This window comes from Sceloporus occidentalis, unplaced genomic scaffold (genome assembly GCF_023333645.1).
Source record: "Sceloporus occidentalis isolate IW3139 unplaced genomic scaffold, rSceOcc1.0.p SCAF_195, whole genome shotgun sequence".
Lineage (NCBI taxonomy): Eukaryota > Metazoa > Chordata > Lepidosauria > Squamata > Phrynosomatidae > Sceloporus > Sceloporus occidentalis.
In genome coordinates this window covers 1,369,385-1,381,550 of record NW_028317175.1, presented here as the reverse complement: position 1 = coordinate 1,381,550, position 12,166 = coordinate 1,369,385, and the positions used below count along the sequence as shown (strand labels likewise).

At 39.8% G+C, this 12,166-nt stretch overlaps 1 protein-coding gene across 1 annotated transcript in view; it reads right to left on the bottom strand.

The window, feature by feature from the left end:
- LOC149278306 (bMERB domain-containing protein 1-like) overlaps window positions 1–11,779 on the bottom strand; it is a 48,021-nt gene extending 36,242 nt beyond the window's left edge. Inside the window, exon 1 of the mRNA XM_089502134.1 lies at window positions 11,671–11,779. Within this exon, the coding sequence (XP_089358260.1) occupies window positions 11,671–11,779 (109 nt within the window). The remainder of the gene's footprint in view (window positions 1–11,670) is intronic.
- Between the last annotated feature and the right edge of the window lie 387 nt (window positions 11,780–12,166).

The window sequence follows — 12,166 nt, the reverse complement described above, 5'->3', positions numbered from 1 at the left end:
GTCTAATATTGTAATTCCCTTTGGCCTTTTCCTAAACAAATGATAATGGAGATGTAGGAAGAAGGCCAAGGAATTAAAACGATTACCCAACGCTGTGTGAGCTAAACTAAAAAATCGAATTAGCGTGTATATATGGAGTAGTTTATCAACGTGCCAAGACTACAAAATGCCAAGGTTAAAACAAGTTATGTGTCCCTTAATTCATAATATGCTAACTATTTATTTCCAATATGTTGAGTAGCTGAACCAATGTATCCAGAAACTTTTTTTGCGTTATTGATTAATTAGAAGTGAGTGTTGCTGACGTTTATTCTATAAAAGAAAAATAATCTTCTATACTCTGAGTTTGTTTTCTCCAGTTAATCAAATGTGGGGGTTTCAAGGACATCTTTTAGATGTATCTACAGTTATTAAGAGGCTTACCTGTATTTGTTATATGTTCTTGTTGGCATGCATTTTTATTTTTGTTCTTGTCCTTGCATGGGCATTACAGGTACTGAAACGCTCTGTGTTCCTCTGAGCTCCGATCATATTATATCGGAGAATACAATGCTACCACAACTTGAGGACATCTATAAGGTATCAGTGAAACACATTTTATTTTAATTTTTTGAATAGTTAACTCAACATGTGGTGTCTGTTGGTGAGATAGGTCTCCATTGATTGTTATTGATCCTTCTTTTTTGTTCAGCCAGGCTTGGTTGGACCAAATTCACAGGACTCCATTTACCAATTGAAACAATCCTCATGATAGGGAACCCCTCAAATTCTTGGTGCCCAAGCAGGACTCCACCCAATCCAACACAACAAAACTAAAATAAAATGATGCCAAGCGGTAGAATAAACCCTTCAATTCACGTAGTGCTGAGTTATATCATTTTATTTTAACTCCATTTACCAATTGACCAGCCTGGGGTTGTGGCTAAAGGACCCTCCATTTAAGGCTTGGAAAATGAGAGAGGATGAAAGCTGGTACTACACCATCGCTACACCATGTCTTCCAAGGATGCAAAGCCTTACGTCGAAAGAGAAGGCAAGACAGAAGTGAAGGTCTATCTATATACAACAAAGCCGACAGTCAATGGATTAAAGGGTCAAACCAGTACATGGCCTGGTGTATGTTAACCACACACTAACGACTACCTTAAAAACTAAAAACTACAAACGGAACAGAAGCAGCAGAAGACGTTTTAGTTTAATAAGTGCTGACTTGTAATGCGTTCTCAGTAATTACAGCTTCTTATTAGTTCAGAATAGTATGCACAGCTTGCTACTAATTGTAACTGAAAGCCAATGTATAAAATTATAATGCGGAAAGCCTACATATAATATGCTTGGTTATTTCTTAAGCACTGGGCTAAAGGCAAAGAATAAAATGCGTAAGATATTTAAACGTCACTGACTTTTTTATGCGCAGAGGAATAATTTTTATCCTGGCAACTAAGCCCATGCCAAATTTTATACTTGAAAAACAAACATAAAGCAAATTTCCTTCTCAAAAACCATCTACTGTGGCAATTATTACTAACTCAATCCTACAGAAGGAAATCAGATAGAGAACATTGTGTTCCTGGTAAAAACAAAATGCAACGCAAGCAGTTTGTGAGAAATTCTTTAATTCCCTTTGCTTAACCTCTTAATTACCATACACGACTTGAATGCGTTACGTACAAGATATATTACAAATAACATTCAAAACCTGTTGTATAAGCTAAAAACAGGAGATCAATGTGGGAAAGGAGGAACGGTATAAATTAAAATTATCTGAGCAGCCTATATTGATTAGATTCTGAAAGTTTTGGAGCTGCATTTTAAAAAGAATATTTATCACCCATAGTTTTTTCAGTACAAACATTTCTCCGTACATTTATTGTATTCAACTCGATTAGACAGAGATGCTGATTTGGGATTTTCTGAACTAGTGATCTAATATCTGAGACTTTACATTGTGGGGTATCAGCTTCAAGGAACACTGGGGTTGGGGAGCTGGTTTCACCAATATCTAACAATTTTTTGCACCATACAAATATTTAAAGATCAGATAGCAGAGAAAGTTAGGAATTAGCCATGCTTTTAAATATCTGCCCATAGCTATTCGAGTGGTATCTTCAGTCACACGTATTCCATGATCACCTGGGGGAATGTAAAAAGTAAAGAAATGTACTTTCGGGACAGTTATTCATTAATACAAAACCACAGCGCAATGTTCATCAAGGCAGCTGTTATCTTAAATTGATCTGACATGTGAATCATCAGGAAAAATGCATTAATATTGTGTATGACAAGCTGCAAAAAGCATCCACTGTGTGTTACTATTGTTGTATACGGTTACATGAGGATTATATGTGATAAAACACTAATTGTAACCACCGCCTAATAACCATTCTAAACAAGAATTCAGGGTACGGAGCTTTCCTAAGGGGCATTCCCAATCAACAATGGTGTCAATAAAGATTATATTAAATAGCACATAATGCAGTTGTCTACATTGCAGGCTAGAAACAATAAAATATTTATCATCCTAAATTTGTCTTCTGTGCATACACGTGCAGAGAACGTCAATAGCTTGAGGGACTGGTTGGGAATTGTCTAGCCTGGTAGCAAAGTCTAGAAATCTCTCCGCAAAAAACATATACCAGACGCAAGGAAATCCCAACAGGCTCTGTTAATGCTGGGTAGTCTCTACATGAAAAGAAAGACCTCAGTATTTCTGAATCCTACCCTCAAATACCACAAATGGAACTGATTCAACAACTATTTCATTGTAGTGCCATAATAAAAACAGTAGAAGACCATTGATGGTCCCTTATGTCTTTTTCAGAGCTTTTGCCTATCAAAAATTTTAAGGGCTATATTGGCAGGTCATTTCTAAAAGCCTAATGATGATGATGTAGCTACATCTAAACCAACCTACAGTCTACTTATGCTGTAGCTTCAGAAAAAAGGGAAACCAGAACACTAGAAAACTCTTCAGGATTCTCTTGGACACCCCAATCCTCCATCCCCCCATTTCCACCTTAAATGAGGGGGTATCCTGCGGAACCACCCGCGATGTCAGCAGGAATGCTCACCTATATCGGTGGGAAGTTCTGACCTCATTCCACAAGGTTCTGGGTAACCGGAACCTAAAAGTTGCCAGGTATGTTAATAAGCATGTGGAATATGACCTTTTGTATTTTCGAACATAGTAAATTTGGAGAATTGGAGCAAAAGTGGAAATAATAAGTAAACGTACTAAGGGAACATTAGATTTTCAGTAACCCAGAGATTTCCCTGCTCTTAGATAGTTTACATGATCAAATGGGGTGAAGCTATAAGCAGGCTGGGAAGCATTCAGAAAAGGAATAGCTAGAAATACAGAATGTGGAGGAATTTGGCTACATGTCAAGATCCTGAACTAGGGCAAGGCAATCATTTTCTAAAATTGGGGTCCTTTGGCAGATCGACGCAGTCTTCTGAAACGGTATTTAAAGATAATTTCATATACTATTAGAATGACTTGCTTCACCTATAAAAGTTATCTCCATCACCAACAAATGTGCTAATCTTTTTGAATGATTGCGCAACATACGCAATATAAGATCAATATTTTAATATTCTGTTTCTAATTAAAGAAAACTATTATAAATAAAATTATGCTCCATATTTTGTTAGCGTAAATATTTTTCCTAGCAGTTCGAATCGCGTGCCTAGTCATAGTTTTGGCATTTACAAACCGAGCATTATGTCCATTAAAATAAATAATCAAGCATGCAGTTATTTATTCTAATCATCTTTTACCGAGAAGGCAGATGGTTTTTCGCCTGACACGAACAGCAACAGTTTAACAAATAGTGTGTGGCCATGTCTTAATGAAATCTGCGTACAAGCACAATATCCTTTTCAAATTATTTTGTCAGATTAAGCAGCAGATGTGTTTACGCACAAGCATTTTAACTGCTAACCAATAAATTTGTTTCCACGGGCTAAAATGACATTATTCGCTATGCAATGTTTTCAGCAATGGATTTTAATTAAACTTTATTTATAGTGGTTTTTTTACAATTGGAAAAAGTAAAAAAAGATCTCCCACTCCGGGGTCTGATGTGAGTAGTTATATTTTATTGATATGCAGGTGCTAGTGAATACGGAGTCTTAAAGGCTTAACGTGTTTCGCGTCCGGCGCAATTTCTACAAAGTTCTGTAATATATTTAGGATACTTCCTATTTCATTTGGCAAATAAATCACATAAAAGGCCAAAAAGTTTAAAAACGATGCAAACTGAAAACAAACGGTTTATATAGGTACCTAAAAAAAGTGGATGTATAAGGAGAAGTACCTCAACTATGCACTCGAGTGACATCAATAAGGTCTTATATCGTTGCTGTTGGCCATCGTATTTATTGAGAGTACCCAAGTTAACCACTGGGCATGCAAAAAGAGGGCAGACAACCAGCGGACAGAACACTCACAGTGTCACGCTGCGCCGTCATGCTGTGCTACAGTAATGGTAGGTACGTGGACATAGCAGTGGAACTGTAAATACCTTCTGTGACAAGAAGAGCAGTAAGTCATAACTATGCACTCTGTCACAATAACCCCTGAGGCTGAGGAAACATGGGGGTAAGCTTGTGTTTAAGAGAGGGGGCATGACAGATTCACAGGTGGGAACTGAGCAGGCAGGTAAGGAGTCACTCCATGAATCCATCATGGCCCCCTCCCAAACTCAAGCCTACCCCTGTGTGTCCTCAGTCTCAGGGGGTTTCCATGACACAGTCCATGCATCTACTGTAGTCATTGGCCCCATGCGGCCTCCATCCCTTGTCTGAAGTACAGTTTCTAGGTAACGAATGAAAAGTCTTTTACTCATCACCCAATGCATCCAACAAATAGTCTAGATCTTCTGGTAACTATGCTTTGAATACCCTTGAGTACTGCTATCCATTAATCAGAACACCAAGACTTCAAGTAGGAAAACCATGATCTACAGAACCATTTATATCCATATGGTGCATTCCATTTATATAGGAAACCGCAGCACCGGTTATAATATTGCAACCACCCCATCCCCAAATGGTAGCTATGGGACAGGGCTTCTCGGAGTGCACTTAGGCTTCAGTGTTATTGGCCCATATTCCATGTGCCAGGTTGTCCCATATACCCAGCGCACAAATACTAAATCCTAAACCAGGCCCTGAGATATTGCAGTTTTCTACTAAACACAAAAACTAACAGAACCCCCCCCCCCACCACATTAAAACCTCTCACTCAGCTGACCAGTGAGCTGTAATAACAAAGTGACTCAAATTGGCAATGGTACATGTTTTGCAGATGTCTTCTACAAAAATTGTAGGCAGCTTGAAGCAACGCAAACTTCTTATTGTTGATAAATTATATCCTTGCAAAGTATTATCATGGATGGAAGAGATAAAGACCACAGATGGAATGTGGATTTTAGTTTTAAAGGTGCAGTTTGATTTTGGCAAAAGAGAAACTGGGATCTAGTATGCTAAGCAAAAATAAAAAAGCAGATCTGTCACTTTATTCTTTCCCTTTTAGGTTTAATCACAGAAAAAAACAACACAGAGAACTTTAAGAAGCCTTTTCAGCTTCTGTGTAAAAAGCAAAATGCCCGATTCTGAGTGACATCACGATGAGGTATGAGGGATTATTTGTGCAAAAGTTTTGGTTATTAAGCAGAACCAGGGATGATGTTTCCACGTTTGCATTTAGTTAGAAGAGTGTTTTTACTTCTTTTAGGAATGGCTATTCTGAACATGATCCCACCCCATAGCGGCTGGAGCGGCTCAAGTGTAGCATCTTGTGGGGTCTGTGGCAACTGCCCCTCTCATACTATAGAAGTTATGGCCCATACATGGAAATAAAAAAGGACAATTGGTCATTGAAGAACAGCAACGTGAAAAAGCTTTGTTTCCAAAAACATAAAACAAAGTAACACTTAGTAACTTTCTGAAAAGGCTGAACAAAGAAAAGCGGATAACTATTTAGAGTAAACACAATTTGCTGCGTACTGGCATTCTGCAGCCAAGAATTAGGGGAAATTAAGAACTCTGCCTACACATTCACAGGCTCCACGCAGAACTGCGGTATTTAAGGTGCCTTAACACATATCAGCTGTATTCCTGATCGGTTCACCTCCTAGGTTAATTAAAATTCAGATGTGACTCAAAAACACCTGCATAGGGAATTCACCCGTTAACCTCTTACACATACTCATTAACACTAGATTTGCTGGCGGAAATTTCCGCATGCACTGGACTAAACTGGTCCAAGATGAGTTATCAACCAACACGTCATACATTTTAAATGACTTATCATCTCTAGATGAGTTTATCATCTCTAGAGCTTCTTGGAATTACCTCATGCAGCCTTGAATGTCGTCATAGTAAGAAGTGGCAAAATCCACCAGGGACCAGGTGGCAGAAGGACCATAGGATGACCATGTTGACTTTCACACGAAAGAGACTCGCTATATCCATGGTACCTCATAGTCAGGGCCGGCCCAAGACAAAATGCCGCCTGGGGCAAAGTTTAAAATGCCGCCCCCCCCATTATCTACCCTTCCTCTCCCTGCCGCCCCCCCATTATCTACCCTTCCTCTCCCTGCCGCCCCCCCATTATCTACCCTTTCTCCCCCCCCCCCGTACTTACCTTTCAGCGATCATGCGGTGAGTCTCCCTGCTCGCTCTCGGTGCCGGCTTGTAATGCTGAGCGCCAGAAATTACGTCATCTTCCGGCGCTCAACATTACAAGCTGGCACCGAGCTAGAGGGCTCGCAGAGGAGAGAGAGGGGCGCCGAGCAGGTACTGACAGCTTGGTAAGATAAAACCACTCGGCGTCCTCTCTCTCTTCTCGGCTTTAAGAAAAAAAAAAAAGGCTTGGGGCGGCAAAGTGACACCCCTTCAAAAGTGCCGCCTGGAGCGGTTGCACCACTCGGCTCCATTGTCGGGTCGGCCCTGCTCATAGTGGCAAGTCAAAAATTCAGTTCAAATGCCAGTTATTGCTGCTGACTTTTCCAACTAGGCTAGGTCACCCTGAGCTTACTTTTCTGGATTTCTAAAGGGAACGCCCATGAAACTATTAGCACTATCAAAACTAATTTGAAATTAAGTGGAAAAATGTGCAGAATAATGTTTGAAATCCAGGGCCATCATTTCCAGACAGAGGGGCTATTGTCCCAGAAACCAGATCAGGGGTATGTTTGAACCACCCAACGGCAGTGCCATTGCGCCTTCTACTTCCGGAAGCAGGAGTGACATCGACCTTGCCCTAGATGCTAAGAGCCCTTACAGCTCTTTTGAGATACATTTATTATCATACTACCAAAATAATGAAACATAATAACGCATAAAATTACACATTAAGAAAACATCAAGTGTTGCTTGGAGTTAAACATGGAAGTTTTTGAGCAAATTTTGGAAAGTATTTTTAGATATTGATATAGAGCCAAGATCAATTTACAGAATAGATAACTTTTTAAAAATGCCACCCTTTATAACAACGCTCAATCGAACACAGAGAGAAGAACCAGATGATGCTAGAACCTTGGAATGAATGGAAAAGTGGAATGTGAAGAAGTCCCAAGCCCCATAGTGTTAGAAATGTTGATAAAAGATAATATATAATATGATGCACATATAACATACAGTACATTATACACCGATATCAATATTTTAGACATCTGTTGACCATAAAGGGACTTAATTATTAATAAAGAGAGCCCTTGTGAGGACCTATTAAAGGGACAATGCTTGTACTGATTCTACTGATCTGATTAAACTTGACTCATTTTAGTTTTAGGGTAACAATGAGAAAGATAAGGAACAAGTGATTGCAAAGCTCTAATAAGCACTTCTTCCTGGGGGAAATGACAAATCTATAGAGGAGATTGACTTGATGCAGTAAACGTGTATTTATCTGCTTCAGCAAGCCGTTGTGATGAATCAGGGTATAAAACAATTATTGTGATTACATCAATGATGCAGGTGTGACCGACTAAACCAAATATTATGAAGGCTGGAGGCTGAATGCTTGAGGTTCTTGACTTTTTGTTTTTCATGGAACAGTGGCAATAAAATGAAATATCTGCAGTATTTATTTTATTGGTGTCAAAAATAGACATTACTTGTCAAATTAAAAGGATACTCCATCCATGCACTTCAATGCATACGACAACTTAGCCTTATCTGACAATAACATTTATCCTACGTTCAAATATGCAGAAAGGTACATCAGAATCCTCTCAAGGAATGTTTCCAGCTCTTTACTTAGCAGAAGGTGTGCTCCATCTAATGCACGGCGATATGAGTTCCAATGGCTGCCATGGTGAATGCTTTCCTATGACTGGTTGCTTCAAGTAGCCAAACCTGGCATTAAACGTGGAGATCAGAGGGATGTTTTGCCAAGGTAAAACTCGAGACGCTCCCGATGAGGAACGCACTATAGGGCAGGCTAGAAAGTTACTTACTGTTCTCAGTTGAGTTGTTCCCATACCCTTAAAAGTCATAAAGGCTAACACATATGTCTGGGCTGTGTTAGTGTATTAGTATATAAGTATAAAACAGGGCAGACATAACACTATGCTGAACTATCCAATATAGAGGTTTTGAAGTAGCTAAAAAAATGGCCAGACCAAATGGCCCAACTTCATCCTTGGTGTCTGGTGGGATGGGACATCTGTCCAAAGTGGCACCGATCAAAGCTGCCATTATAACTGCAATTCATTGTTGTGAGTAGGCCACAAGGAAGACGCTAAAGCCTGCTACAGCATTGGACAACCATAATGGGAGAACCCAGGAACATCCCCTGTCACAACCATGGTCAGCCAAAATATCTGTACTCCAACACCAGTGTCCATGACGAACCTGGTGGAATATGAGCCGAGCTACAAATACCAGCGATGAACGGCAAGCTTTGTCTAACTCATCGTGCACATAAGCTAAGCCAATAGTTTGGGCATTTACTGGCTTGCCCAGTAGTCCACCAAAGAAATATATATATAAAATAATATTTAAAACATTGGACTGTTGGCAGCTATTATTTATGCAACTAAATTACGTTTCAGATGGATGCAAAAAAGCCCTGTGTCGCACGTTTTTTGGATAATTTACCACAAAGAAGTTGCCACTGTCTTTAATCTTTGAGGACAACGCGTGTTCCAGATCCGATTGCTAATCCCCAGAAGGCTTTTCTGAAAATGTATAAGAACGCTTCCTGTCATTTTCAAAGCAGGCCAGCAAATCCCAAATAGCTCATATAGACTCTAAAAAACCCACAATTGCTCCATAGTGTCACGAAAACGTGATTTTACTTGACAGTTTTAGTACTGCAAAATAACCTTTTCCAGCAGATTCTACAAAGTGAAGAGCCCGGCTTTATAGAGGTGCCGCTAAGCCCATTAACCTCGCTATCAGAGAGGGAGCTGCCTGCGATCTCTTGGTAGCTGAATGAGAAAGCTTGTTTTACTTTCCTTTTTAAAAAAAAAAAAACATTATTGTACTTTTCAAATGCAATAAATACATAGAATAAAATAAATATGATGTTTGCAATCTCAAATAGGGTTGCTGTTTATTACAATCCGTCTATACTTTGGGACGCAATTGCATCAACAATGAGACCGGCTGACAGTGATGGGAGTTGCAGTTCAACGACAGCTAGAACATTAAATCTCCATGTGAAGCTCAAGCAGTAATAAAGTAACCGGACTAATTGACTAAATGACAATTGAGATGCTGGCTGAGGGTTATTTGAGTTGTATTCCTTCTTTTACCTGTGATGGCCAGTATTTACCTCTCCTATACTAAATTAAGGAAAGCAATATCCCTCAGCTTTCTTTCCACGGTAATTCCTACAGCTGTCAATTTAAATTGGCAGGAGAAAGTCCCAAATTGCTCTGACTTGAAATCTGGAGCATGCCCAAAAATCTTATATAATAACCCCCCAAAAAAACAAAATATACTATAATAGAAATTCTGCAACCCTGCCACTATTCTTGGATTGTAAATCCCATTACAGCCAGCCAGCCTCCGGGTTGTATATTGGCCAACTTAGGTTTTTATTTTTAAAATAACCATAAATACGAATGGAACATCAGGCTCGATTATTTATTAATGACAGTAAAGTTAGAGGTAAACCACTACAGGAAAGTTTTATAAATGAACTGATTGCAAGCTCTTTAGAACAGACTCCATGAATGGTTTTCAGGACCATGCCAGAGGCCCCTCTCTCTCTGTATCACAGTGTCTTAGCATCCTTAGAGATTTTTTTGCATGTGAAATTCAATATATTTGTCAAATGGCATCTGAAACCGCGTAAGATTTCTTGTCCCTGTGAGTCATTGCTCTTTGCATACTGGGAATCAAAGAATTTCCTTAAACTCTATAAAATATGTCCCAGAAATGCAGAAACGTAACCTTATTCTAATTATACTGAAACCAACCAAGGATCCATTGAGTCAGCGACACCGATACAATCGAAATGATGAGGATGAAAAAAGGGGACTCATTTCCATTTGATGGATGAAGTACAGAAGGAAGGGGTAAGCCATGTGGCATGAACAACAAAAGACCCACAATCCGGCAAACAAGGCGACGGGGACTAATTGCGCCATGATTATGATAATTTCCCTTCATCGTATAGCAAATTCATTTCATTGCAATTAATGGAAATATGTGGTTTTGGAATGCCAGCTGATTGGTGTCTGGGAATGCAGGAGGGGGGTGAACGCTGTACTGAAAGGGTTAAAAGTAGCATTATTTCATGTGCATTTTAAAATATGGCATCCAGTAGGTTGTTCGTGAACGTAATCAGAAACATTTAAAAAAAAAATAATATGCCAAGAATCATTGTCACTCAAAATTAAATGAAAATAAAAAAATGTACATTATTACATGCTGAATTACAAAAACACTTGGAGCTTAACCCCGAAATGCCAGATGGCTGTACAATTTTCTTTGGGAGGAATTGAAAATAATAATAATAATAATTACCAGCTAAAACAATTAATATTTTGCATCTTTATGGCAAATGGGATTGTAGATTTCCATGCATCCAGTACGTATTATCAAATACTACTTAAGACAGGGTTACATTTCTAGATTTCCTGCTTTAGTTAACTACCTATTTAATGTCGCTCAATGAATTTACTGATACAGATTCCCATTGTACAGCGCTGCGGAACATGATGGCGCTATATGAAACAATGAATAATAATAACGAATTGTGGGACAGCCATTAAATGCAGAGTAAATATAGACAGTATACAATACATGCAGGCTTGTATGCAGGCTTGCAGAAAACAAGTTTGTTGTCCCTTTAAACAGGAGACACAGAAATAAAATTCCACACGGACAGTGGGCTGGGTGTATTAATTGTATGAGTCTGCAAGCACCCATTCTTAAAACACTAGACATAAACACTCATAGCTACAGAGTGGCACAGTGGGACTGTTTGCTCAATGATGAGCTATGCAGTTTATCCATCTGGAAATGGTAACATAGCACTGGGCGCATGTGATTTTAGACAATGCAAAATCATTATGATGGTTGGCAAAAGAGAATAGCATGACATGGCATGTGTTAACCCTCTGGGTGCCTGAAGAGGTAGTGGAACACCCCTGGCACTCAAAGGGTTAAACCCATCCCTCCTTGCATACTAGAATCTTTACTTACTTCTTCTTGCAAGCTCTCCTGCCTTCCACTCTGTTTCCTCCACTGCCCCATAGCTCTTCATCGGCTTCTCTGTCTCCATAGTGGCTGAGAGGGATTTCTTTAACTCCATGGATGTCTGCATGGCTGCCTGGGGTTCTTGCTCCTGCTGTGTAGTCCTGGTATAGAATCCTCGCCTTTCCTAATCCTGGGTGAGCTGAGAGGTGATGGGTGGGTGAGGGGGAAGGACTGTGCCTGCTCCCACTCACTCCATCCCCACGTCTCTCTCTTGGTTCCACGGATCAGCAAAGGAGGGGGGCTGGAGGGATGGGTTGTGACGTCACTGCATCCCTGTGGGGCGCTCGGGAGCATAAAAGGATGCTGCGAGCATGCGCACTGAAGCTCTCCTGCTTCCAGACCTGGGTACCGCAGGAGGAGGATTGGGGTTAACCTGTTTACTTCTGGAATAGCCCCAGCATTGACGATCTGGCTCTTGCAGGGTTTAAGGCATATACCAAAT